This window comes from Sturnira hondurensis, unplaced genomic scaffold, assembly GCF_014824575.4.
Source record: "Sturnira hondurensis isolate 20B ecotype Veracruz unplaced genomic scaffold, ASM1482457v3 Scaffold0006013, whole genome shotgun sequence".
Classification (NCBI taxonomy): domain Eukaryota; kingdom Metazoa; phylum Chordata; class Mammalia; order Chiroptera; family Phyllostomidae; genus Sturnira; species Sturnira hondurensis.
Window position 1 is genome coordinate 26,553 of NW_028078644.1, and position 26,586 is coordinate 53,138.

General features: G+C 43.5%; 3 protein-coding genes across 5 annotated transcripts in view; 1 reads left to right on the forward strand and 2 right to left on the reverse strand.

The window, feature by feature from the left end:
- LOC118988143 (elongator complex protein 1-like) overlaps positions 1-3,809 on the reverse strand; it is a 28,738-nt gene extending 24,929 nt beyond the window's left edge. For 2 of the 3 annotated variants that reach the window (XM_037047548.1, XM_037047546.1), the window contains exons 1-2: positions 3,471-3,809; positions 249-409 (exon numbers count right to left, since the gene is read on the reverse strand). In XM_037047548.1, coding sequence (XP_036903443.1) covers positions 249-398 — 150 coding nt within the window. In that variant the 5' untranslated portion in view covers positions 399-409; positions 3,471-3,809. Of the gene's footprint in view, positions 1-248; positions 441-3,470 lie in introns of all 3 variants that reach the window. The other variant, XM_037047547.1, reaches the window with a different exon arrangement.
- Positions 3,810-3,938: 129 nt separating this feature from the next.
- Positions 3,939-9,218, forward strand: ABITRAM (actin binding transcription modulator). The gene is made up of 6 exons (XM_037047549.1): positions 3,939-4,109; positions 5,187-5,238; positions 5,935-6,064; positions 8,032-8,108; positions 8,183-8,252; positions 8,345-9,218. Exons 1-6 carry the CDS (start codon positions 4,031-4,033, stop codon positions 8,480-8,482), a joined length of 546 nt encoding a protein of 181 aa, XP_036903444.1. The 5' UTR covers positions 3,939-4,030; the 3' UTR covers positions 8,483-9,218.
- A 4,002-nt stretch (positions 9,219-13,220) lies between these two features.
- Positions 13,221-26,586, reverse strand: part of CTNNAL1 (catenin alpha like 1) — a 50,261-nt gene continuing 36,895 nt past the window's right edge. The window contains exons 12-19 of the mRNA XM_037047550.1: positions 23,100-23,137; positions 20,616-20,666; positions 20,367-20,521; positions 19,179-19,227; positions 16,101-16,157; positions 15,845-15,958; positions 15,107-15,190; positions 13,221-14,135 (exon numbers count right to left, since the gene is read on the reverse strand). Of these exons, the coding sequence (XP_036903445.1) occupies positions 14,070-14,135; positions 15,107-15,190; positions 15,845-15,958; positions 16,101-16,157; positions 19,179-19,227; positions 20,367-20,521; positions 20,616-20,666; positions 23,100-23,137 (614 nt within the window). The 3' untranslated portion in view covers positions 13,221-14,069. The remainder of the gene's footprint in view (positions 14,136-15,106; positions 15,191-15,844; positions 15,959-16,100; positions 16,158-19,178; positions 19,228-20,366; positions 20,522-20,615; positions 20,667-23,099; positions 23,138-26,586) is intronic.

Here is a 26,586-nt window from a genome sequence, read left to right on the forward strand (position 1 = left end):
AGTGAAAAGTAGGCACCCACACAAAACACGCGGTCGGTTCTGTCAACTCAGATTTAAAACGGTAGTTAAGCTAAAGGTAAGTTACTATTTAAGTTATGTCTAACATGACATCAGTATAAAGCAAAGGGAGTGCTCATTTAGGAGGGTAAAAATTCAGCACAATTTTAAAGACTACCCACGGGAAGTGGGTTGAGAAAGAGACAAGTCAACGGTCACGCCAGGAGCTAGCGTTCGCTGTCGGAACTCACTTCTCTGGTGGCAGGGTCCACTTCCAGCAGTCCGCGCTCAGAGCCGATGAGCACTGTGCCCTGCTCAGTTCGGAGGAAGAAGCACTGAGGTGTCCCCAGAGCCTGAATATCCCTGAACTCCAGGGTCCGAAGTAACTTCAGATTTCTCATGATGGAGAAAGAAAGTACAAATATCCCTTGAGGAAGCAATCACTTATAAGAGGGAAAAAAAATTAACATCAGTTATTCCTCAGGAAAGTTAAAGAGAACCAAAAAAACGGGAAAACATTTTATTTTTGACTATGAGGATAACTTTATACTCCCGTAGATTTGTAAAATTATGTAAAATCCATATATATATGTATGCACACACACATTTTTAAAAGAAAATCTGGAATCAAATTACTTTATTATCATTAGGTACACTTATTTATAAACTGGGATATACTTTCATTAAAAATTCAAATTTAAATAAAAAATAGAAATAAATGTCAGCTTATATGGTTCTAAGAGGGAGAACAAGACACTGTAAAATTACAACAGTTCACTTCCAAACGACGGCCAACATTTGGGAAGCTCATGATTTGATATAGCTACTTCACGTAACTCAGCTTTCCTGGATTGCTTTTTGCCAGTGCAATAGAAAGGTGAGGAAAGAATGATAAATAGGAAACCTACTTTGGTCTGACAAAGTCAGATTTGCTACTTAATGCATAACATTATCTATGCAGGAGAAAAACAAATGTTCACGTACTGGATTATTTATATTCAGATCCCTTCAAGGTTTACAATTGGAGGTCCCTAAGTTATGTTAGGGGTAGCAATGACACAGACCACACCGGACTTAATGCCACCATGTTCTAAGGTGAATTCTCCCATCTTGGCATTTCATACACAAGACACTGGGAAAGATGAGTGAATCTTCCTCCTACACAGCAGATAATGTGAAGGGTAACATGAATGATACAACATAATAATGCGGGTTAAGAGGAAGGCAAAACCATACATGGTAGAAGCAAAGGAAAAAATCAAGGCCAACAATGGTTTTGTGAGCTTTAGTGATATTTACATTCAAGGACTCATAGAGCCCTGGCCGGTGTGGCTCAGAGGACTGAGTGCCGGCCTGTGAACCAAAGGCCTGTTGGTTCAATTCCCAGTCAGGGCACATGCCTAGGGTGCAGGCCAGGTCCCCAGTAGGGGCCACATGAAAGGCAATCACACATTGATGTTTCTCTCTCTCTCCGCTTTCCTCTAAAAATAAACAAAATCTTTTAAAAAAAAAGAACTTCTAGAAATTACTTCAACCTGTACTATACCATGAAGGTTTCAAATATAAATCTAATTCTATACAGAAAGTTTAGGCTTTTCAAAACATATAAAAAATTACATCTTTTATCTTTAAACATAAAGATGACCACTGGTAGAGGATGGGCAGATTGGAGAGAGGAGTAAGGAGGGGATCAGTGGCAAGAGGGGGTCAGGGGAGAGGACGACCAAACGTGTGGTTTCCTGGCTGTCTTTCATTCTGCTGTACCTAATAATAATCATGCTGTTACTGCTGCCATGATCAGATCACCAACATACCTTCCTATCCCTCCCTGTGAACTTCTATTCCATTCACCAATAGCCTGTGGAGATTCTTATCCTTCAGGATAAGAATCTGGAGGATAAAGGCAGTAGGAGCTGATGACTCACTTTTCTCGGTTATCTTACTGTTCCCATCACTGCCTCTCACCCCAGCAATAGGCCCTCACCCTGGCAGGGCCCTTGGTCCCAGTCTCTAGAACTCCCAAGACCAGCCCCATCACCCCCATCCCCAGAGGTACAACAATAGCCAGGCAGGCCCCTCCAGACATCTGAAATCCAGCCACACGTGGGCTCCTCTCCTGAATTCCAGGAGTGTTGACACTGGAAGTCTGAGCCCCAGCTTTACAATGCCTCTCCCCAAATTCAGGCCATGATAATCCCAACGGCTTCCCTTGTTTTCATCGCCAGCCCTGGCTGTGTTGTTGCTATTTCAGTCATTTTACCTTTTGTTACTTTTTTGTTCCCTTTTGCTTTTCATTCCTCCAACAGCTATTTAACTCGTTGTCTACATTTTCACACCCATCATCCTTACTTCCATATCTTCTCAAGTGCCCCCAAGCCTTTGCAAGGATAGGAAGGGAGTAAGTATCCTCCAAATTTCCCCAGGACCTCAACTTATCAGTATCCCTTCTTTTGCATCTGCAGTCGCCAACTCCCAGCCCTCAGTCTTCAAGTGGTAAAGATCTCTCTCCACCAGAGATCAATCCTGACCTTCTCCAAAATTTGACTTCTCCATTTTCTTCCTTGCTCCTTCACCCATCTGTCTCAGAGCTAATTATCATACCTCTGACTTTAAGTACCAGATAGATCACTAATATACCACAGAAATCTGTCTAGCCCCGACCCTCCCTAAATTGGACACTAATCCCACATTTTCAATCTCCTGACAAGAATGTCTCACAAACATGTCAAATGCAGCCTGGAAAAAGAAGTAAGTACTTGCTACTTTCCCACCAAATGCTTTCCCTATTTGGGGACATTGCAATCCTACTCTCTGTTCCCGAACCTGAAGACTATCTGCCCACTTTTTGCTCACACTTCTCATCCTAAACTGTTCACTGGTTGCCTCCGTGGCTGTCACTATACAGCCTGAATCCTTTACGTAGTAAGAACCTAGGCAATCCCACAATCCGGTCTGTGGCCTACATCAAACACGGAATGAGCACTTTGTTAAGTGCTCAAATTTGAAGACAGTCACTGCCTCCACGGAGGCCACAGTTTAACGGTAGAGAGGGCCATATAATATACCACATTAGTTGGAGAAGCACAGGGGACAACATCTCCATGAAAGAGTCACAAGACACGAGAAAGGAACCGCAGCACAATATTCAAACCTCCAATAACCGTAGCCCTCTATCGTTTATTAATAGACTGGCTTTCAGCAGTATTGTCTACTCCTGCAAGGAACCCACCGGTTGGCTAACTGTGCAGCTAGGGAGCACAGCCCTCCTCCCCCACCCATAGCCGCAGGACAGGAGGTGGCAAACCTGCACAAAAAGAATTTAAGGCTCGAGGGCACAGGTGGTAATGATGCATTCCATCCTTGGCCTGCAGAAGGGAGAGGTTACGCGCTCACGGGTTCCCACCACCAGGACAGCCCCCGACGCACAGGGCCGGGTTCGTGCCCCCAGCCTGGAAGAGTCTCTAGAACGCCCACCTGACACGGCGCGCTGACCCTCAAACAGAGGTGAGTCCACCCTCGCCTCCTAAGCAACGCTCAGCCGGCCTCCCGGAGCCCGGCGGGCTTGCGAATACGCCTCTCTCCGACCACGGTTCTCGAGCTCTCGAGGTGCGTACTGGGCCTCTGGGCCGCCCAATCCCCGAAGAAAGTGGCTGAAGCCAGGCAGTCGGACAGCGCGTGGGACTAAGACGCCCGAGAGAAACAGACCACACACGGCCGAGACACAAACCTACTAGCGCGGGAGAGACGTCACGAGGCTGAGGGGGTGTGGCCGGCTTTCTCCTGCTGTTGCCCAGGCGAGGATGGAAGAGGCTGGGTCCTCCTACCCAGCCTATTGAATTTTAGCCCCACTGTGACGTCAACCCTAAAGCCCAGTGATTGGCGCCAGTGGACGGGGCCTGTGGGGCCGGTGAAGCAGCGCCCATACGCTCCCAGCTGGACGTGCTCCGGAAGGACAGCCTCCTTCCAAGCCAGGGTGGAGGAAGCACTTAGGTGTCCATGGGAGCGGGAGGAGGTAGTGGCGCCCGAGGTCGCCATGGCTACCGAGCCGGCGGCGTTGGAGCCCACGGTGCCGTCACTGGTGGATCGTTACTTCACTCGCTGGTACAAAGCCGGTAAGTGGGGAATGATGTCGGCCTCATTGGCCTCATGCCATAGGAACTAGAGCAACACATTAGAAGCTGCGCATGCTCTCCTCAGCGCTTCATCCCCACATTGGAAGGAATTGGACCTTTCTGTTGCCTGCAAGCGGGAGGGAGTGGGCATTTGCAGAGACCTGTTGGAGTGAAATGTAGCAGGGCGTATTCGGGGGCGGTGAGTGCTATGCGAATTCCAGGGTGGGTTGCTTTCAGGAAGGTGGTAGTCTGGATTGAGCGAGGCCCCGAAGTAGGCAGGGGCTGGATTGCAGTCTCCTGGAGGGCCTGACGGGATTTGAGGGGCACAATCCTCTAAGGAGTGACAATACCTAAAGGGATTTAGATGATGAGGTCCCAACTACGGTAGAAGCTGTAGGGATGGAGAGAAGATGGTTAGAATAGAGGCACGCAGACTAAAGCAGAATTTAAGAGTTTTACTGGAAAAGAAGCTGCTGGTATTATAAGCGTCTGCCACTTAGTAGGTACTCTGTTGTGCTTTTTGTGTTCCCGGTAAATGTCAGTGGTGGGAATATGGTTGAGAATCTTCCTCTGACCCATACTTTCTGTGTTTCATTCAAGGATTACAGATGCACTCATTTAAAAAAATATTTAGCCAAGTTTAGGGTGAGTAACTGTCCCCGTTTACCAACCACTGGGCGGTTTTATGGATTTGGAGACATTTAGTGCTAACATCAGGACAGTCCTAAGCAAACCAGGAATTAGGCACTCTAAAAATTGACTGACAAAATATACACTACTGTATTCTATAAATAATGCATAGCTAATTGCATTTTTGTAATAGAAATGTGTACTTATTTTAAAGTGAGGATAAAGCAGGAGGGAACAAAGTTAATAATCATTTTAAGGATGAATGATTCCATCTGGGCCCATCTCTTAAATACTTGATAGCAAGCCTTTTAGATGTATCTTTTTTGAATAACGAAGAGATACAAGTGATCGGTCTTTATAATTAACTATCTCTATAAACCAAAGAACATACTGTACAGTGGTAGTAAATATTGACTCCACAACCAACTGATCCATTCATTCCTCTAGATGTCAAAGGAAAACCCTGCGAGGACCACTGTATACTACAACACTCTAACCGGTAAGCAAATTGGGAATTTTTAGTTATCAAGAAAAGTTCCTGGTATTATAGCCTGGTAGGGGCATGGGTTGACTAAATCTTCAATAAATGATTATCTTCCATTGTGCTGAAATAGTATTGTTTACTGTAGGATTTTGGTTGTCAAGAGTGAGCCTTTTAGTGCCTACTTAAGCTAAACAAACTTGATCACCCAAACATTCAAGTGGACCCCACCACACCCTCAGTCAGCTACTGCCTTAAGTAACCAGCCTGTGCTTAACCACGGAACCGCCAAAGCCCATGGAGAGGCGGAGGCCCAGGTGGTATCCGGTACATGCAGGCATGCCTTACTTCTCTGTGACGTCAACCCTAAAGCCCAGTGATTGGCGCCAGTGGGCGGGGCCTGTGGGGCTGGTGAAGCAGCGCCCATACGCTCCCAGCTGGACGTGCTTCGGAAGGACAGCCTCCTTCCAAGCCAGGATGGAGGAAGCGCTACCTAAGACCCTGTACTCGTCCCTTCTCTGGGAAGGGTATAAAATCCCACTCTCTCCTCTTTTTTAACTGCATTCCCATCTACAGTCACCAGAGGAGAATGGGTGGGAAAGAGTTTGATTAAACAAATGGCAGCTCAGATATTCTTTCATCGGTAGACTACTGTGTTGTGCGAGGAAGAACTGTACCAAGGAATAACACAGGATCGATGTTTGCTCCTCATAGAATATGTGTCATCACATTGGCAGAAGCTCATCCAGTTCTTCAAAGTGGAAAAACAATTAAAAGCATTTCCTATCAAATCAGTACCAACTGTAGCAGGCTCCAGAACAAGGTGTCTGGGAAATTTAAACGGGTATGTTCCTGTAATTCTCTACTGAAATCTATGTCATAGTAATGGTAGGTGCACTCAGTCTCCAGTCCACTCAGTGATGTGTGCTCAGTAAGCTTCCCTGGCAATTTGAGATGCTGGTCTTAAGAATACTTCAACCCTAAAGAAATTCTCAGACCAAAAAAATGAAGTGTTTCAGGAGGTGTAGGATCTGTCTGTCATTTCAGGTTCTGTACCAACACCACTGTCATTGCCGGGATGGAGGCTGGGGAAGGTGGGTCTTTGAATGGACAACTCTAATACCAATAAAATGACATATTTTGTCCCCTCTAGTTTTAGTAAGCCAGTATTAAGAGTTCTGTAAAATTTAGGTGACCAACTCTTCTCTATCATATATTTCCACATGTAAATTAAACACAAAAAAACAAAATTCCTGAGACTAAAAAAAATGAATCTGAAAAAATATACAGTATTTGCTCCTTGGCATTTCCATTCCTTAATCATTGTCAATTAATTTCATGCATATGGCCGGCCACACCCTCTACCTCCACATCATGATCAGCTGTACAAAATGTTATCTCTACCCTCTACAACTCTGGGCAGGATGGACAGTTTATTAAAGTATCACTTTCAGTGGATCAGCCATAGAGGATGATTTAGGTCCTTCATTTACTGAGTCCATACTAACAATTTCTGCTAACAACCCTCACTGTTTATACTTCCCTTTGTAGGCCTGCAATCCCCTAATAACGTGACCTGTGCTTCTTGATTTTTCCTCACTCAGGAAACAAATGGACGTAGAAAAGAATGGAGCATTCTTAAAAGATAAAGTCTACAGATCACAAGTAAAACCATTAGTGCTTGAGAAAGTCCTGTGATAAATCTTTGTCCAAATTATTTTAGTAACATATTGTTACTACAACAGTGTTGTAAGAGAGGGACCTGCAGCTAGAACCCACTACAGATAGGTTTTGCCTGGATGTCAGCACCCTCCCCCATCATTTATTCTTACAAGGGAGGTGATAAAAATGAGTCAAAACACTTCTGCTCTTCGACACAGTGGCAGAGGTAGACAAACCCTCTGCGTTTGAATACCCAACCCCTCCTAAAGGTGGGGAGTTGCACTGACTAGTATTTTGAAATGAAGTGTCCACATGCAGAGGAATGAAGCCAAGGTGGTATATGCGAGTGTTGTCTAATAACGTTCTCAGTAATCGAGATCATAGGGAATAGCATCGTGACTCATGCCTGTGTTCACTACAGGAAAGTCCAGGAGGGGAAAAAAGGAGCAACAAATGCAACATACCTGCATGAGTTTCCCATGAGCATCCTTGTAGGTTTTTGTCAGAAACTTCCCCAGATATCCTTAAAGTACACAAAGCAATAACCCTGCCATAGCATTCGAAGTTATATGTCAAAATGCGGTACATACTTCTGGGCTATAGGATGATGGGTAAACAGTTCTTACCTGCTTCTGAAAACCTTCCTGTGTTTTCCAAATTTTCCTCCAAGTTCATTACTTTTTAACTAGAAAAACATCCCTTTTTCAACAAGTCTTCGCGAAGGTAGAGATCTTTTTTTTTTAAATTTTATTTATTTTTTATTTTTTTATTTTTGGTAGAGATCTTAATGGAACTATGTACAATATTGCTGTCACACTGTGTGATGTTGAATTTTCCATTGTCTATTGATGAATTTTCCTACACTGTTGAAATCTTTATACTTGGCTATATGCAGCTTTCTCATTTAAAATTCATAAAATATATTCTTAATCTTTAAACTAGCTGTTATTACATGAATCTTAGTTTGTCTTTTCCCCTAGAACCTGGCCCATAGCAGGCACTTGTACAAACATTTGAATAAATGAATAGTCTTTGGAACACTAACTCTGGGACGATATCCCAGGGAAACACTGAGCATTGCCTCTCAAAGGGGAGGGAGAGTGTCCATCAGTTACTCACCTGTTCCCTTTTGTTCCCTTTTGTGATCAGGGGGCACAGTTTCTAACAGAGCTTGCACCTCTGTGTAAGATTTACTGCTCAGATGGAGAAGAATATACTGTATCTAGGTGAGTTACGTTTTAGCCATAATGTAGGGCGGGGGGAGGTAAAATCATTCTACAGACAGTTTTTTCCCCAACAGCTGTGTTCGAGGACGGTTGATGGAAGTGAATGAAAATATTCTCCATAAGCCTTCTATTCTTCAGGAGAAGGTAAAACGGGCTGGGGGGCACACAATCGCATCCAGGTACTTTTCATCTGATTTTTGTCACTGGACAGGCTCCATGTTCTATTTCTTTTCCAGCCATCCACTGAAGGCTACATTGCAGTCGTGTTGCCCAAATTTGAAGAAAGTAAAAGCGTAACAGAAGGGTTACTGACACAAAAACAGTATGAGGAAGTTGTGGGGAAACGCATTAATGCCGTAACTGCTGCATCGTGAGGACTGAGGTGGAATAAAAAGCAACGTGGTGTTGGGTCGGTGCGTAAAGACGCCCTGGCGTACTGCGGGCAGCACACTTGACAGCGCCTTCTGCTCAGGAGCCTCGCTTCCCGTTTTTGTCTTCAGCCTCCCAGATCTGCCCTGCCAGGGACTCACGCTGCTCTTCTTTGTTTTTCTATTTCTAAACACTGGCAAGCAAAAGGGATTTTGCTTTTTGTGTTTTTTTTTAATTAAAAACAAGCAAACCACTTTGAGGAACCTTGGAAAAGACAAAAGTTTTAAGTAGCAAGTAAAAATAATTTACCCATCATCCTGTAACTCATTAGTAAATGCTACATTTTGACATACTTCTGTTTGAATGTTACATCAGGGTTCACTGGTTTTGCCCAAACTTACATCAGTTTGAAGGTAAAAGAAACAAGAGCTGCCCTTTCTTACCCATTCTGCTTCCACGGACCCTACCAAAAAGTCTAGTCCCATGTCTTCTGCCTTAATTCCTCTCCAGGTCATAGGGGAGAGGCAGCATGTAGAGTGAACCTTCTCCAACCCTCATGCCGCCGGATGGCCTTCCTCTCTGAAACAAAGTAGAACTGGAACCCTGTGGTTCTTATAGGAGGGCCAGCACAAAAGGGCTTTGAAATGGACAAAGGGCTTGACTTAAAATACAAAGGGCTCTCCTAACGTGTGGGGTATTATCATGTAGTACATGCATTGTAATAACAGGGTAATGAGCAAAGGAGAAGTTACTGTATTTCAAAGACATAGGCCTTGGAACAGAACAGAAGCTTTTACAGCATCTGAACTAAAAAAAAACTGAATTTATGGTTTAAGATTGTATACTTATGTTCCCTGAATTTTAAATAAGAGACTTTAAAAACTGTTATTTTTCCTTAAGGGCTGCAACTTCTGTACCTTTAAATACCTGTTTTTAAATAAAACAATCGTTTAATACAGAAGAAATCACTTGACGTGCAAATTTTTTTGGTTCCCTATGCCCCTCTGCTGTAGAAGTCATGGTATCCCTTCCCCACCCCGACTTGCACTTAAATAAGAGAGTATTCTCATTTCAGATATGTAAAAAGTATTTTGAAAGGAAAACTTAAACATTATTTTTGACTCCCAAGAATAACTTATAACTCACGTGCCAGCATGACCGTCCCCCAGGACACCCACCAGACAAGACACAGGCAGTAACTCTGCAAACATCCCCACTGACTGTGTGAACCGAAAACAGACGCACAATCCCAGCTGGAGCAGCGCAGTGATTCCCGAAGATGACATAAAGCTACTAAAGATAGGAAACAAATTATAGCTGTTTTACGTATAATATTACCTCACATCATTCACCATTATTCCCACTGTAATTTATAAGAATATTTGGGGGACTTCCGGCCAAGATGGAGGCATAGGTAGACACACTGTGCCCTCCTCACACAACCAAAAGGACTAAAACAAATTAAAAAACAAAAAATAACCAGAACTGACAAAATCAAATGGTATGGAAGTCCGACAACCAGGGAGTTGAAGAAACATTCATCCAGACCAGTAGGAGGGGTGGCCACAGGCAGGTGGGTAGAGAGGACTCATGGTGGACCACGGTGGGTAAGGTGGGGGCTGGTGGGTGGGTCATGGCCACGGATTGCAGACCAGGCGGCCCCACATTCATGCACAGATGAAACGGGAGCGAAACAGACCATGCAACCCGGGGTCCCAGCACTGGGAAATAAAGCCTCAGACCTCTGACTGAAAACTGCAGGTTGAGGTAGCAGGAGAAACAGCCTCATAGGAGAGTTCATTGGAGAGACCCACAGGGTCCTAAAATGCACAAGAACCCACTCACTGGGAATCAGCACCAGAAGGGCCCACTTTGCTGTGGGTAGCGGGCAGAGAGTAGGGCAAGTGCCATTGACCCCTCTCTGACCCCGCCCCACATACAGCGTCACAACCCAGCAACGTGGGTTGCCCTGCCTGGGTGAACACCTAAGGCTTCTTCATCCTTTACTATGTAACAGGAGCACACTAACAAACAAACAAACAAAACAAAAAAACAGTTCAAAGCTCCAGAAAAAACACAACTAAGTGATGAGAGAGCCAACCTATCAGACGCACAGTTCAAAACACTGGTTATCAGGATGCTCCAGGAACTCACCAGGTACTTCCACAGTATAAGAAAGACCCAGACAGCAATGAAAGTTGCATTATGTGAAATAAAGAAAAACCTACAGGGAACTAACAGTGACAAGAAGGAAACCAGGACTCAAATCAAGGGATTGGAGCAGAAGGAAGGAACATTCAACCAGAACAGAATGAAGAAACAAGAATTCAAAAAAATGAGAGGCTTAGGAACCTCCAGGACATCTTTAAACATTCCAACATCTGAATCATAGGGGTGCCAAAAGGAGGAGAAGAACAAGAAATTGAAAACTTATTTGAAAAAACAATAAAGGAGAACTTCCCCAATCTGGTGAAGGAAATAGACTTCCAGGAAGTCTAGGAAGCTCAGAGAGTCCCAAAGAAGTTGTACCCAAGGAGGACACACCAAGGCATATTGTTACAGAACAGACCCGGGGGGAGAGTGGTGAGCAATATACTATTACCAAGTGGACCCATCCTTGTGCTCCTGGGGTTCCCCACCCCATACTAGGTTCACCTTGCCCACCACCAGGGAAAGACATCTCTCAATGGCAGAGATTGGTGTAAAGAAAATGAATTTATTCAAAAGTTATACAAACTTAAGAGTAATGACTTAATGTCTTCATTGAGACCTCAAAGTTCCTTAGAATCCCCACAAATGCACACAGTCCTTCCTTTCCCCTCAGCCCAGTCTGGGGTACCGTAACTCAGGAAAAGACGAAGTCCGTGGCTCAGGCAGCCCCTCAGTTCCCAGCACCATCAACGGTGTCACCACCGAGATCTCCAGTCAATTCAAACCCACGTGGCTCCTTTTCATGGCCCACCAGCAAGAATCCTTTGACCCTGCTTCTTCCCAACAAGGTCTCTCCTGCTTCCTAAGCCACTTAGCAAAAGGGAGCACCTCAAAGCCGCATGGTCCTAACCACCCAGCATGGCTGCCGCACCTGGGTTTTAATCCCAGTGCCAATCTTCCTCTGCAGCCCCATTTCCGACTCCTCCCACAATCACCTACACCTGCCAGCATTGCCCTATTTTTTTCCAGCCTTTCCTGGCTCCATTGTAAGTCTGGGTGGGAGTGGCCCCATGGAGTGGAGCCAATCATCCCCAAGTTCTCACACAGGTGCTGTAACCAGGGGAAGTTGCCTACTAGTTACATCCTGGGTGGAAGTCACTCCCATCCCCGTGCCTCAAAGCATGGACACAGCTATTTAACATATCCATGAAGCCAGTTAAAACTTATGTATGTCAAATGACCATGCCTGAGGTTATATGCAAAATTTGCTATGCAAAACAACATTCAATGGCCCTGCTCCATGTGTCCCATCTCCCAGTTCAGACCTGGGGATGGTGAGGACATCCCGTATTTTTAAAGTATTTCTCAGACACCCTGAGTTCTGAACCCCATTTCAAGTCCCTATTTGGGGTCCCCCTGGCTGTATCCTGTTACAACATCATAATTACATTAGCCAAGAATGAAGATAAGGAGAGAATCTTAAGCGCAGCAAGAGAAAAGAAGAGAGTTATCTACAAAGGAGTTCCCATTAGACTATCAGCTGATTTCTCAAAAGAGACCTTGCAGGCAAGAAGGGGCTGGAAAGAAGTATTCTAAGTCATGAAAGGCAAGGACCTACATCCAAGATTACTCTATCCAGCAAAGCTATCTTTTATAGTAGAAGGGCAGATAAAGTGCTTCCCAGGTAAGGTCAAGTTAAAGGAGTTCATCATTACCAAGCCCTTATTATATAAAATGTTAAAGGGACTTATCAAAGAAAAGGGTAATAAAAATATGAACAGTAAAATGACAACAAACTCACAGCTATTACAACAGAACTTTAAAAAAAGCCCAAGCAAACAACTAGAACAGGAACAGAAAGCAATGGAGCCCACATGGAGGGTTATTAGTAGGGGAGTGGGAGGGGAAGAGAGGGAGAAAAAGTACAGAGAATAAGTAGCATATATGGTAGGTACAAAATAGGGGGAGGTTAAGAATAGTATAGGAAATGTAGAAGCCAAAGAACTTATATGTACGACCCATGGACATGAACTATAGGGGGGGGGGAATGGGGTGGGAGGGGGTGTGCAGGGCAGAGGGGAATAAAGGGGGGAAATGGGCCAACTGTAATAGCATAATCAATTAAATATATTTTTAAAAGAGAATATTTTGGTTTGGGGAAATAAAAATCGTACTTTTTATAAAGATGCATTTCATAAAGATGATTAACCAAGCTGAGTGTGTCCCCTTTCTCCTAGTGGCCTATACAGTTTAAGTTTCCTAAATATTGACTAAATAATGGTAGTAGTGTGGTTCTTTGGGATCTTGTGAATATTGTGATGGCTGACCCAGGTAACAGGAATCAGCTAAGCTCATACAAGTACAGTCATTTGGCAACTGATGTGTCCTGGTAGATTTCAAGGCAATGGGATGCAAGCACTAACGAATTCAAAACCATTAACCACACTACATCACAAGGGCAGGATCTATAAACCAGAGCCTTCCATCAAAACCCCGCCCCACAAAAACAAACAACAAAAGCTTTAAATCCTAAAATTAAAAAGACTAAAGATGTTTATTTGTTTCATAATGGACATTTCAAAAACACATACATAAAATGTATGATTATTCAAAATTTATTTTAAACAGCTTCTTAGTTCCATCATTCTCTGTCTTCATCTTCCATTCCATCAGCCCCTACTGAGGACAGTTCAAAAACTTTTTTTTTTAAACCAGTAAGATAGGTTTAGCATTCCAGCTAATATTCAGGGCAGACAGGCCACCTCTGCTGGAATGAGGGCTGAAAGCCACCTCCTAGTGAGTTCCTCCAGGATTCTGTAGCGTGAGCTCCATGACCCTGCTGTTGGGGCGGGGGAGGGATGTGCCTGACAACAGCGAGCCTGTGCTGAGCGAGGTGCGTGTTGGAGAACAAATGTGGGCCACGAGCATGGATGATGCGGAGCAGAGGGCGGGCGGCCAGGAGGCCTGGTCACCCTGCTGCACGGATGGAGTGAGGAGGGGTCCACGGGTCTAAGGAAAACTGCTTTCAACCAGATCACTCTATTTTCTGATGGCAATTAGTGTTCTAGATGATAAGCTCAAATAAAAAACAGAAAATGGGAAGGTAAAATATGCTGAAGGGGAGGGAGCACACATTCCAAATAGCTTCTTTGGATTAAACTGTCATTCAGACAGTTGGGATATTTGGCTTGACTCTTAGAGAACAATATTGGTGGTGATGTCTTGTTTTAAAATCACACTGCAATTAGAATTCTAGCAACTACATAGCATTTATTAGTTGTCAAAAAGCCACAGTCAATTTCATGATCAGAAAATAAAGCAGGAATTCAGGGTCATCATCTTTATAAAATTATTGAATTTCTGAAAATATAAAGAATCTTTTGCTTTTAAAAATGTCAGCTTTGCCGTATGGTGTTCCGGAGATCTGACCTCAAAAAGTTCTCAAGTTTTGCCATCCATGGAGTCTTTACTTGTAACTGAGACCCATCTGTTGTTTTCCATCTGAAGCTGGAAAAGAGTTAAGACAATTTCAGTCTTGCTCTCAAAATAAAAACAGCAAAATTAAATAATCATTATATTTTCTTTTGCATTGTCTTTTAAACTAGATTCTAAAATGTGAGTGTAAGACAGAAAAACTATCTCATCTGTTGGGAACCGCCTTGCCTGTTTTCAGAAGCTGTAACCCCCCATGGCTAAGGCTGAGTAAGAGACCTTGGGACCATAAGCCACTAAGGAGACAAAGCTTATCTTCCTCGAAGGGGCAACGCTCTGTCCCATTTTACTTCACCCTGCTTGGCCCCAGGCAGATGACTGGTTAGCCAATGATGGTAAGATTCCTCAAGGGAGGGATGACCTAAGACAGACAGGATCACAAAGGGGCCTTCAGGGAAGGGCTTTGGGGGCTATAGAAAAAGGGGTGTGATGGACCCTCACCCCTCGGCTTTGACATAGCCTGAGTCCTCATTCTCTGTGTAAGAAGTCTCCTAATCTCTTGGCTGCCTTCTTTCCCCTGCCTGACTTAAGCCTGAAACAATGGGGGAGAGTGCTGCAGCCTTGGACAGGAACAGGCAGTTCCCTGGGGCGATCAGGACTAAGAAAGAATGTGTAAAATCCTCTGAAACCTGCTTTGCTCAGAATGCCCTCAATTTTCTGATAAGGGTCCAAGCACGAAATGAGTTTGTTTTCCAAAGTTTTATGGCCCTTAAGCTAAATGGCCCTGACTCAGAATAAGCCCTCAAAGTATTTTGAATGTTATCTATTGTTTGATCCTTACTGCCTGACAACAGCGAGCCTGTGCTTTACCTGTATTCCTGTGCAAATCAAACCCAATAAAAGCCCACTGAGGAACAAGCTCCTGACCTTTCTTCTTTGAAGAGATTAGCCACCTTTCCTCCCCAAGCAGATCATGTCTTGGTAGACTTATTCTCATCCGCAATGGCCTTGGGGGGTTCTGCTGGACAAAGCTCCCCCACACTCACCTTCTTCAGCAGTTTAAAGCAAAGTGACAGAAGCTGGACCAGAATAGCCATCATGGATCTCGTCTTTGTAATGCATTTATCAGCCTGCAGTGACAAAAGCAAGGGAATCACATGCCTTTACAGAGGGACACTTCAAAAGGTACTTAGTATTTAATTTTAAAATGATACAATTTCTTCATTATTGAACTGTAAAGGATCTCAGAGGCGTATGGATCAGTCCACATGGGCTGACTGGTTGCCTGGAGGCCCCAGAACACCGATACAGGGAGGGACTGCTGCCCTGGTCTCAGGCCTAGGTCATGAGTCCCCCACCAGACAGATGGAAAATCACCCTGTTCTACCTCAGGCTGTTTCTCAGAGCACTCCAAATAGTAGTAGTGTCCCCCAAACTTTGCCATCCTCTGCCCTCCAGTCCCCTGTGGGTGGAGCCCACACTTGGAGTCATCTGTGCCATAGTTAGACATGTGATGACATTGAGATTTAAGGGAAACTGCTTAATGCTATGGAATCAATCATGTCAAAAAGCCCATTTATTTGGTGAATCTGCTCCCTGGGGTCATTTATGACTGCAGATAGTAAGTGATATTTATAACTGCAGTGATGTCATGAAAAACAAATAAATTGCTCTTTTGTGGTTATTAATCCTTTATTTGAAGAAAAAGGGGCTGGAAGCTAACCCGATAAAGAATTGTCAAAATCTCTCAAGTGCCCACCCAAATTAACTGCCCTCACTTTTACCTTTAGAAACACTTGATTCTGCAAAGGTGTCTTAGTTATTGTCTGGAGCTGGTGGCATAGAGGAATTAGCTTGTTTATTTCCAGGAGAAGCATCAGCTTGTCATCATCCTTCAGCTGAAATGTAATGTAGGAAGTTATAGCAACTCCAACAAAACTCTATCTTTTCAACATTAAACCCCTTTTTTCTTAACAATATACACCCAAAGTGGACATTCGTGACACCTCCTCCAACACCAGGCAGGTAGACCTGCGTTACCTGTTTTGAGAAAGCTTGAACACTTGAAGCAACCTTCAAGCCTTCTTCAGCAAAAACCTGGTGAAAGGAGAAAGCATCACTACTTCAGGTGTATGTCTTTCGGATACTTGGTAGGAAACATACTCACGGAAACCAGAAGGCAAAAGGTCTGTCATGGAAACACCTTAATTTTCTGTTGTACCCAGGAAAACACGAGATTTTAACCATATTCAAAAGGAGGTTTGCAGGAGGTTTGCCTGTGGCAGAATCAGTCCCTGAAGAGGCTCCTCTACACCTGGACACCTCCAAGTACTCGAGGATCCCACAGACCTATGATACTCAGCCTTACAAATTATGTCTGGGCTCCGGAGGGATCTGAAGCTCGTCTTGTAGTAGCTCCAATTACAAAAGGATGATGAATCTCACTTAGACAGTGAGCCCAGGAGGGTTAGAACTTTCCTACTCCCAGCTGAGCAAGATAAAATGTGTCACCCACACACATTCCTTAAGCAGCCACTTGAGTGGAGCAATTCACATTGGTTTCTGACGATTCCCTTGCACTTGACAATTTAGTCGGGAGAACAGGACGACTGGAAACAACAATGCCAAATGAATTGGACTGAAAAGAGTATTCAGGACCAGGAAAAGAGACCAGGGGTTGTAAAAGGATGGGGACCTAGCTTTAGGTGGCAGCAGTGAGAATGAAGTGAACAGGGCAAATCTGAGAATGATTTGTGAAGAACAATAACAAGTTTTGGTGATAAGTTAGATGAAGCACAGAAAGAAGGAGGTAATAATTTTAGGGTTAACTTTAAACCTCTGTCAAAGAGCCTTAACGCTTTGCTGTCATCGGATACACTGATTTCAAGGTCAAATCATTCTTTGCATCCTTCCCTATCCTTCAAAAGGAAAACCAATGAGTTTGACACCTAGCTCCCTACCAAATGGAGCAACTCATTTACCCATATACATATATTCTACTTCAGCAAATCAGTGCTTCATTTCCACCCTCTAGATATGGTACTGTCCCTCAGTGTCCCCTCTCTCAGAAAATGGAACTACCATTTACCCTTTTGTTCAAGTCAAAAAGCTTTTATTTTTTTAATTTGTTTTTTAGAGAATTTTTAAAAAGATTTTGTTACTTTTTTTAGAGATGGGGGGGAAGGGAGGGAGAAAGAGAGGTAGAGAAACATCAGTGTGTGAAAGATACATTGATCAGTTGGCTCTTGCACACCCCCAACTGGGGACCTGGCCTGCAACCCAAGCATGTGCCCTGACTGGGAACCAAACCAGTTACCTTTCAGTTTGCAGGCCAGCACTCAATCCACTGAGCCACACCAATCAGGGCCAAAAACTTTTTTTTTTTTTTAAAGATTTTATTTATTTATTTATCTTTAGAGGGGAAGGAGAAGGAGAGAAACATCAATGTATGGTTGCCTTTCGTGCGTCCCCTGCTGGGAGTTAGCCTGCAAGGATCCGGCCTGCAACCCAGGCATGTGCCCTGACTCGGAATCGAACCGCGATCGTCTGGTTCGCAGGCCCGCGCTCAATCCACTGAGCTACGCCAGCCAGGGCTCAAAAACTTTTAAAACATAGGTCAGATCACATTACTGCTCCTCAAAACCTTCAATGGGTTTTCCATCATATTTGGGGGGAAAAGTGTTTTTCATGGCTACTGAGATGTCCTGTGTCACCATTTTCCTTGTGGCTCACTGCTTTGCATCTACACTTGCCTTCTTATTACTCTTCATATGTCCAGAGCTAGCCTCACACCTCAGGGCCTTGATGCTTGTTCTGCGTGTCCGAAATAGTCGACCTCAAGATATCCACCCAGCCCACTCTCTCACTTAATATCTCTGTGCAGATGTTACCTCCCTAGAGAGGTCTTTTATGACGGCCCCTCTATCACCTCTCTCTTCTTGTCCTACATGATTGTACCTCTAAGTACTTGTACACGGGCGTTAAGTACTTTTCACTGTCTATTCCTCCCATGAGGATGTAAGTTCCATGGGGCAGGGGCTTTATTTTGTTCACTTTTGTCCCCAGAGTCCTTATGCCCAGGGTCTGACACATGGTACAATAAATGTCTGATGAACAGTTTATGTTCATCAGAGTCTGCAGACAGTTCGCCAGGTGTCGGTCGAATGAACCAGCTCACACAGAAAGAAGGGGAGTGGCGGACCTTCTGCAGACAGTGCCCCCACAGTGTGCTGTGACTTGGAACGATGTGAGTCAAACTCAATGGAACAAATCCAGAATTTCTTCCAACTGTTTTAAGAGATAAACCCAAAAGAAATTTTTTCTATAATTCTTATGAGTTTGCTGACAAACATCCTGTCCAGCTGAAATCCCCTTCCTAAAGAGGCTCAGATAGAAGCACAGCACGCCAAAGAAAGGGTATGAAGTGACAAAAACTTTAAGTTTTAGATGCGAGAAAGCTCTTGGTTCTGGAGAGGCAAATAGACTAACACAAGAGTCAGGAAAACTAAGGAATCCTGCAACCTGCTTGTCAATCTAAAGCCTCTAACTGAGAGAGGGGAATTGGAACAGGCCTGTGTGGAGTTTCATTAGACACACAGCGCACAGGGGTGGGTGTTGGCACGTCTGTCTCTCCCGAGTGTCTGAAGCATCAGGAACAGGGGAAATCAGGAAGCTGGCATGTACTGTGCAGCCTCCAACGGTGTCCAGCCTGACAGATGCTCTCTGATGGGCTATCTCATTCGGTCTCTATCAGTCACCCAATTCGATAATGAAGAGGCCAAAAAGCCTTTCCAGCATTCAGGAAAGGATAAGAGACACGCGTCTGCGGACAGGACATGGGTACTTGGAAAAGCTAACACTTATTAGCTCATCTGTTGACTCTCAGAGTCCATTCTACTTCATTCCCATGATACTTGAAGTTTTTTGTTTCCCCAGTAAGATAACCAAAAAGGCTCCACAAAACGTTACTGCAATTCCTCTCCTTTCTACCACTCGCTGTAGTACACATTTGTGCACAGGCAGGCACACAGCCTGATACAGTAAATCATTCAGAAATTAGTTGTTACCCGTTTTTAGCCTGGAATTGAAGTAGTAGCACAACATGGAAATGAAGCATACCTCCAGTTGGTGAATTAAATCCTGGGAAGTTCTCAGTGGCCCTTCTCCCCTGGAACAAATGCATTATTAAGGAAGTAAAAAAAAGTCATTGCCTGAGAATTGGTTTTGTAATATTAAAGTTTCGGAGCATTCTGTATTTTAAGGGATCACAAATTTTTAAGAATATTGAATAGATTAATAATATTGGGATTTTATTCTTAAAGCAACTTTAATATTTATTATTTCCTAGGCACTTTGAAAAACTTTAAGTGCACATTTACATCTTAATTTTACAATGTAAGGAAACTTAAAACTGATAAGTTGTATTTATGTTTTTTTCTTTATAACCTTTTTCATTTTGCTCCATAAATTAAGTATTTAAGATCTGATAATACGTCTTAACCAAAAGGCCTTTGTTATGTAATGAAAAGAGGATCAGACTGAAAGTTCGGAGATTCTCACTGCTGATTCCAATCTCAACTCCAGCAATTCAGGAATTCAGTTGTCTTTGATGAAGCATGTCACTTAAGTTGTAATTTTTAGTCTATAAAATAATACTAATAATGTTTCAATTCCTCTCTCATCGGAAGATTGGGGAATATCCAATTGGAAACCACCAAAAAGAATGAAAACCTCTACAAGTGAAGAGTGAATTATCAGAAAGAGCAGCAGAATGCATGAATCAGGACAGAGCAGGAACCAGGGGAACTGAAATCCAGCAGCAACCAGTTCTGCCTCTCAACAGGTCAATGAGATGTCGGCAGATCAGATCACTGCGAAGTTATGGAAAATCTGTGCTACATAACCCATAGTGACTCAGGAGATTTGGCACTCTCCTGAGGTGGCAGGCCTAATGGCTTATTCTTTGATCTGTGTCTAATCAACCACATGCATAAAGATTTAAAAGGCATGTTTCCTAAACTTACGCATGCTGGCTGGGAGAGACAGGGAAATATAGGATGGAAAAAAGGCAGAATGAAAAGTTATTTCAAAAGAATAGATACAAGCCTAGAAGAGGATCTTTTCTAAATCTAAATCTCAATTAAATGTCTTCTTGTTGCCTTCACTTAATTGACGTAAGAACTACATAACAGGCTTTTTACTGTGTAGGTGAAACAGACTTTAATCTATCAGTGATTTAACGTGGCACTTTTCCTCTACACTAGATATTACATTGATTTTAAAAGACCGAAACACGATTACATTTACCTAGTAAATAAATACAGAGAATAGGCCACGCTGGACATGCTCCGTCCGTGTCGGACAATCTCATTCTCCTGATTCTCCCACTTCTCGATCTCGCAGTTGGCGTCAGAGGTGAGCAAACCCAGCTTCAGGCCAAGCTTTGCAATCTTGGCCTTCTCCTATAAAAATGCAGAAAATATTTCAATCACAGCAATTGGTCATTACTGATATGAAAAAGAGATTAGAAGATGAATACAAAGAAAAAGGTCTCACCTCAGAGTCCAACTTGTCTGGCTTTAATGATTTCAGGTTTGCGTTATTCTTCTGTGACAATATAAAGATGAAGATAACTTAAAAAGCAGTACCGTTCATCATGAGGAAATACAGTAACAGAGAGCATAACAAAACACCTGTAATAAAATGTTAACCTCAACATTTTCAGTACCTACTTAAAGTATATCATGTTAAGTTAAAACAAGAACCAGTGGCAAGCACTCTACTAGCACATGAGTTCGGCCTGGAATGGCGAGTCAGTCAGAAATCTGGGGTGAAGGCAAGCAGGGCAGAGTCCCAGGAGGCCTTAAAGACGTCGGCATTCTTCCAGAGTCCGGGTATGATACACCCAAACCTTCCTGGCCCCCCTGTGGAATTATTCTACGAAATGATACAATAAAACTAGCCGCTATCCGTAGAGGTCCATGTGTTCCTAAAGTTATGACTGAAATGAACTCCTTTACCCAATTTGCCCTTTGAGGGCTAAATTTCAGCACCCTTGTTTCACTGACATCCTGATTCCCAATCCTCTGCCCAGGCTGTGTTGGAGATTACACGAGTAGTTAGAATTTAAGGTTCAGTATTTGAACCAACATGTTCGATAGGCCCCCAGTTTTGAAACAGCACATTTGTTCCTAAGTAAGCCGCTGGGGACTCAGATTCCCTATATTTCCCCTGTGAAGGTAGAAAACACTGTGCCCCAGTCAGGTTAGCAGGCTGACCCGCTGATGCCTATTTACGAGAAGGGCAGAAAGCACTCCGACAGCAACGGTCCTTTGAATCAGAGATTCGGAGGTTCTCTGAGATGGCAGCAGCTTGGACACTCGTCTCACTATGGGATCGCCCGGGAACTCCCTGGCAGGAGTTCCAGGGCAGCTGCAGCTCGTGGAGATGAAGGGCCAGAAGGTGCAGGGACCTTTTCTTTTTTGAAAAAGGAAGGGTTTATTTAAACAAAACACACACAGAGTACACAGTCACACACAGTCACACACGTATACGAAGTGTAAATTACAATAAAACAAAACACTCAAGTGCCCACTAGCTCAAGAAACAGATCTCTACCTCTGAAGTATACATGCACCTCTCCGTTTTTTGCTGTCCCCATTATCACCAGGACGTGTTACTTAGAACCAGCTATTGTGCTACCAGTTTTACTACAGAACCGAACATCCTCAAGTTCCCTTTTCTACTCCATAGTTTATATTTGCTCATTTGACACAGTCCTTTTGAAAGTCTCTAATGCTGTTTACTATAGAAGACATGGGATCAATTATAGGACAAAAGACGAGCAAGGGAAACTAGAAGGTCACACATGCACACGCACACAGGGTGCCTCTTGTGTCCTGTAGAACACGAATGGAGAGCATCACTGATCTCTTTGGCCACTCCGTGTAAAGTCACATCACCTTTATCTTCTTCCTCCGTCTAGGCTACGAAGCAATTAATAAAGCATTGAAGGAAGTTAAGAATACCCTACAGAGTTTTAGGCTTTAGTTTATTTAGAAGTTTATGTTCCATGTTATTCTTTTAAATTGAGTTATATATTCATTATTTTGGGTTTTACTTTTACAAATTAGTATTAAAGTGTTTTAGGAAGACAGGAAGAGAATTGCCTAAACAGATACAGAACACAACTTAGTAATACAACCAAGCTTGCCATCTAGTGGACACTACTGGGGAGTGCAGTCAGATACATCCGTTCAGTAATATAAAGCTATGTATACCCGTTTCAAGTCTCGGTGTAAATAGTGTGGCATATTTTCATCAAGGCAAAAAACATTAAGAAAGTCCCTAGCTTGTAGAAAATGACTCCAACATGACCTTGTGAATTAGACCCAAGATATAAACAAAAAGACCCCTGACTTCAGATTATGGCTTCTTACTAATCATACAACCTGTTGCCTATTCCCTCAATCTCCAAACCCAATACAAATAATCACAGTATGAGCTAGAGCTAGATTGTTATTCAGGATGACTGCTGTGACAGCTGTCAGAAGGGAGGGGAGAGGGGAGGGGTGACCGGATGGAAGAGGGTGCAGGGAGTGGCCGAAGAACATATATGCTTTACCCACAGAAACAGACAACAGTGTGGGGATGGCCAGAGGGCTGCGGGCAGGGGCTGGGGGAAATGGGGACATCTATAATACTGCCAACAATAAAAATAAATTAAAAATAAATACAAGACCAACGGACAAAAAAGAATAACAGCTATGGGGAGAGGTGAGGGGGTGGAGGGATCAAACAAAAAGGAAAATGGACAAGGACAGCAGAGTGGTGATTCAGGGGGTGGGGCAGGGAGAGGGGTGCAAGGGGCCTGCATGGTAGTGAAAAAATACAGTAAAAAAGAATAACTATGCACAGTCAACATTCAACACCCTATTTTCTTTAACATCAGACATTGGGGGTGGGCAGCAACGGGCAAGAGGAACATAATTTGAATTCTGAATAGAAACATTCTGAAACGCACAAAACTGCTCTACTTACCGTTAGCTTTGGAAGTGAAAGGTAGCCATACTTCTCTCCTGCAAATAATATACACAACTTAAAACAAATTTTCCATCATTCGCATTTAATTTTACAATGTTCTTAAATAAACGGGAATGTTTCTTTCTATTAACTACCTATGATTCAGAAATAAAGTTGCCATTTGATTGGTGAACACAAGACTGTCAGCAACTGTCCCTCTTAGGTTCCTGTGCTGGCCAGTCTCTACCGCCTCCAGTGCAGTGGCAGAGAGCCAGAGCAGCGCACCGACGGGGACTTACATCACGGCCATTGCCATTCACAGTGAGTGCTTTCACGGCAGCCTGCCTCTAAAGAGCCTGATTCTTCTTCTCTCAGCACCAGGTATCTGGTGCCTGCTTCCTCTTCTGCAGGCACCAGGCCAGATCATTTACAGCTACCCGCACGTTCTCCCAGTCAGGGAAGAGGACAACTGGAGTGTGCAGAGGGGAGGATGAAACAGAGCAAACAACAGACTCTTGGCTGGGAATTAACACGTGGCAGGAAGTGTAGCTGCTAAGGAAAGGAGGGGACATGTAACGCCCACTGCATCCCTGCCCTTTCGTTTTTCTGGCCAAATATAGTTTTAGACTCTGTCAATGCAACTACTCCGTAACCAGGGGCAAGGCGCTCTACACTTGGCCCTTTGAAGGCAACCACGAGGCTGATGTGGCCCCCGATGAAAATGAGTTTGACAGCCCTGAGTTAGACGCAAGATGCTTCACAAGTCTGAAGACCATTGCAAACCTGGTCCTTCACTCTTCAGAGAATTTTCTCCAAAGGCTCTGTAGGCAAAGTTGTCCCTCTTTTCCCCAATTCTAATATAACCAAGTTGATAAAATACCAAAAAGATGAGTTTGAATCATTTTATAATTTTATAGTTGCTTTTTCCATACAAGTGAATTATTGCCACTGATTCAAAGCCGAGAAAGAATATATGGGATCAATTATATTTCGCTATTATACCAAATTAAAGAGGCAGTATAAACAATTTCTGTCTCTGATGAAGACATGTTATAAACACTAGAAGTAATTGGAAAAACAAATATTGGGGGGAAAATATACTTGGTACAGATATTAGGTTTACAGAATTACTTTCAAAGCACTAAATCCCTTGTTTAATATGCCCTAAGTCAAAACCCCAACTGGGCCATCTTTACTTCTGAGTTTATATCTCAAGATAAATTAAGTTCACAATTAAGTCCCAAAGCCCCTCTCATCCTGTGAGAGTGCCAAAATTATTTTTATGAAAACCTTATTGAGAAGTACTGTTCTCATTTTCAATAGTAGAGCTTTTTGTGTCTCTACAAATAAAGCAAATTCCTCAAGGACACATACACCTCATTGTTTCACTGAAGATGTGCGACATTATCCCCTATTAGAAGTTCAATGAGCTTTTTGGGGATCTGGCGGGGCTCTGCATGACATGATCAATCAGAAAACAAACCCACGTCCCCAGACCCACTTAACATGAATCCCTAACCACTGAAGGACGGGCAGACCACTGGCAAACCTAAGGAGCAGGGTTGAAGGGGTCTGTTGAAACAGTCTAGTCCAAACCTGGCTGTCGAGCTCAAACCCTTCGTTCTCCATTCGGTTGCTCACCAAATCCTACCAACGTTATTTGCAAAAATCTTCTCCTATTAGTCCCCTCATTTCCTTTTCTATTATCATCGCCCCATCACTTCTTGTATGGATTACTCCCTTGTTCCAGACGTACGTATCCCCCAAATAAGCTTGTATTTATGCACAAGCATGTTCCTCCCCACGCACCCAACCTGTGAAGTGAAACAAGACTACCACACACATCCTCAAAACCTGAGTTTAGCCATGCGAACTCAGAGATGGGTCCAACAGGACGAAGGAAATTCCGTTTTCTTAGTGGAGGGAGAGAGTCTGCAAGCTATGGGAGAAGGCTTCCTTCTGCCAGTCACTTGTCCAAAACAATCTCAAGCTCTAAGTGCTGATCGCTACTCATCACTAAGGGGAAGTGAAGTCTTTTTTTACCTTGTCCCTTCTAATACAAAGACTGTGGCCTCCCTGGAGGTTTGGGCAAAAAGACAAAAAGGCTGGAAGACAAATACTGATTTTTGAGTTCTTAGAACAATCCCAGGAAGCCCTATTGTAAAATTTGAGTGTCTCCAGCAAAGAAGGCAATGAATGATCCCACTCTCAGACTGGCTTCAAGTTTGAGAACCCTAATGGCTCTTTCTTATTGTTTAGCATGCTTTTTGCCACTTAATTTTTTGGTTCAATGATACTTAAAAACCTATCTGAGAATTTTCCCAGTTACTAGAGTCAAGATATGCAGAGCAGAACTAAGGTGGCTGGGATACAGCAAAAGGTTTCCAGTAACAGTTAAAACATGAGTTAAACAGTAGCAAAGTCGGGACTTTTGTCCTCTGTATGTGGCAAGCAGAGGGTGGAGGGCAAGGTCATAGGCAGGTTGGTCATAACCATACAGAACAGGAAGGATGACACTGTGACCTGACACTGGACTCAATAATGGCTAACTCAGCCCTGGCTGGTGCAGCTCAGTGAACTGAGTGCCAGCCTGTGAACCAACTGGTCACAGGTTCAATTACCAGTCAGGGCACATGCCTGGGTTGTGGGCCAGGTTTTCCAGTTCAGAGCATGTAAGAGACAACCAATTGATGTATCTCTTGCACACTGATCTTTCTCCCCCTCTCTTTCTCCCTCCCTTCCCCCATCTCTAAGAAGTAAATAAATACAATCTTTAAAAAAATAAATAAATAATGGCTAACTCAGAGTTGGACTTCATGGAAAAAGCTATTCTTGATAGCTTCCTGATAAATAGCAAGGACAAGGACAGGCAGTATAAGAAATCAGCCCACTCTATCTCAATTAACCCCACAAAATGGGGTCTTCTGATGTCTTTACCAGTTAAATAGTGGGCATCCCACCGACTGAATGAACGTGACAGAGTTTTTCCCTCCTAAAGAAGAATTTCTGCTCATCCCTAAGGAAGTGAAGGTAATCCTTAGGATAGGTCATGCAAACTTAAAGAAGAGGTCATTTATATGACATCCAGCTTGAAAGGAAAAGAAACCACAGTGACCATGTAATCCAAAGACAAGTCGTAAGATTTTTCCTGTTTTGATTCTGGTCTAGCTACGCTAGTGCTAGGAAACGCAGGGGGTGGGGGTGGGGGGGCGGGGGGGGCTGCTCTTCCTAAACAAGTCCTGTGGCTAAGGGATCATTCCTCTGTAAATGCGGGTCAGTTATATCACTTTACCTTTTACTATATGAAACTCCTCTCACATAAAAGCCCATGTAGCTATAAACACTTTATCAAAGCATCAAAATGATACGCCATTCAGACTAGCTCTCGCAGAAATCTTTCAATGCAGAAGCATGGTGAAACTGGTTATAGTTTACAAGTTATGTTATATCTACAAAGTCTACCATTCCTTGATTGTAAAGCATGTCGGTAACTGTTCTAAATGAA

What these genes read in the sequence shown, in the direction of transcription:
- ABITRAM (XM_037047549.1), top strand. Translation starts at nt 4,031, where the DNA reads ATGGCTACCGAGCCGGCGGCGTTGGAGCCCACGGTGCCGTCACTGGTG. An exon ending in GAAGAATATACTGTATCTAG is followed by an intron (nt 8,109 to 8,182) that starts GTGAGTTACGTT and finishes TTTCCCCAACAG; the next exon opens with CTGTGTTCGAGGACGGTTGA. An exon ending in CTTCTATTCTTCAGGAGAAG is followed by an intron (nt 8,253 to 8,344) that starts GTAAAACGGGCT and finishes TTTCTTTTCCAG; the next exon opens with CCATCCACTGAAGGCTACAT.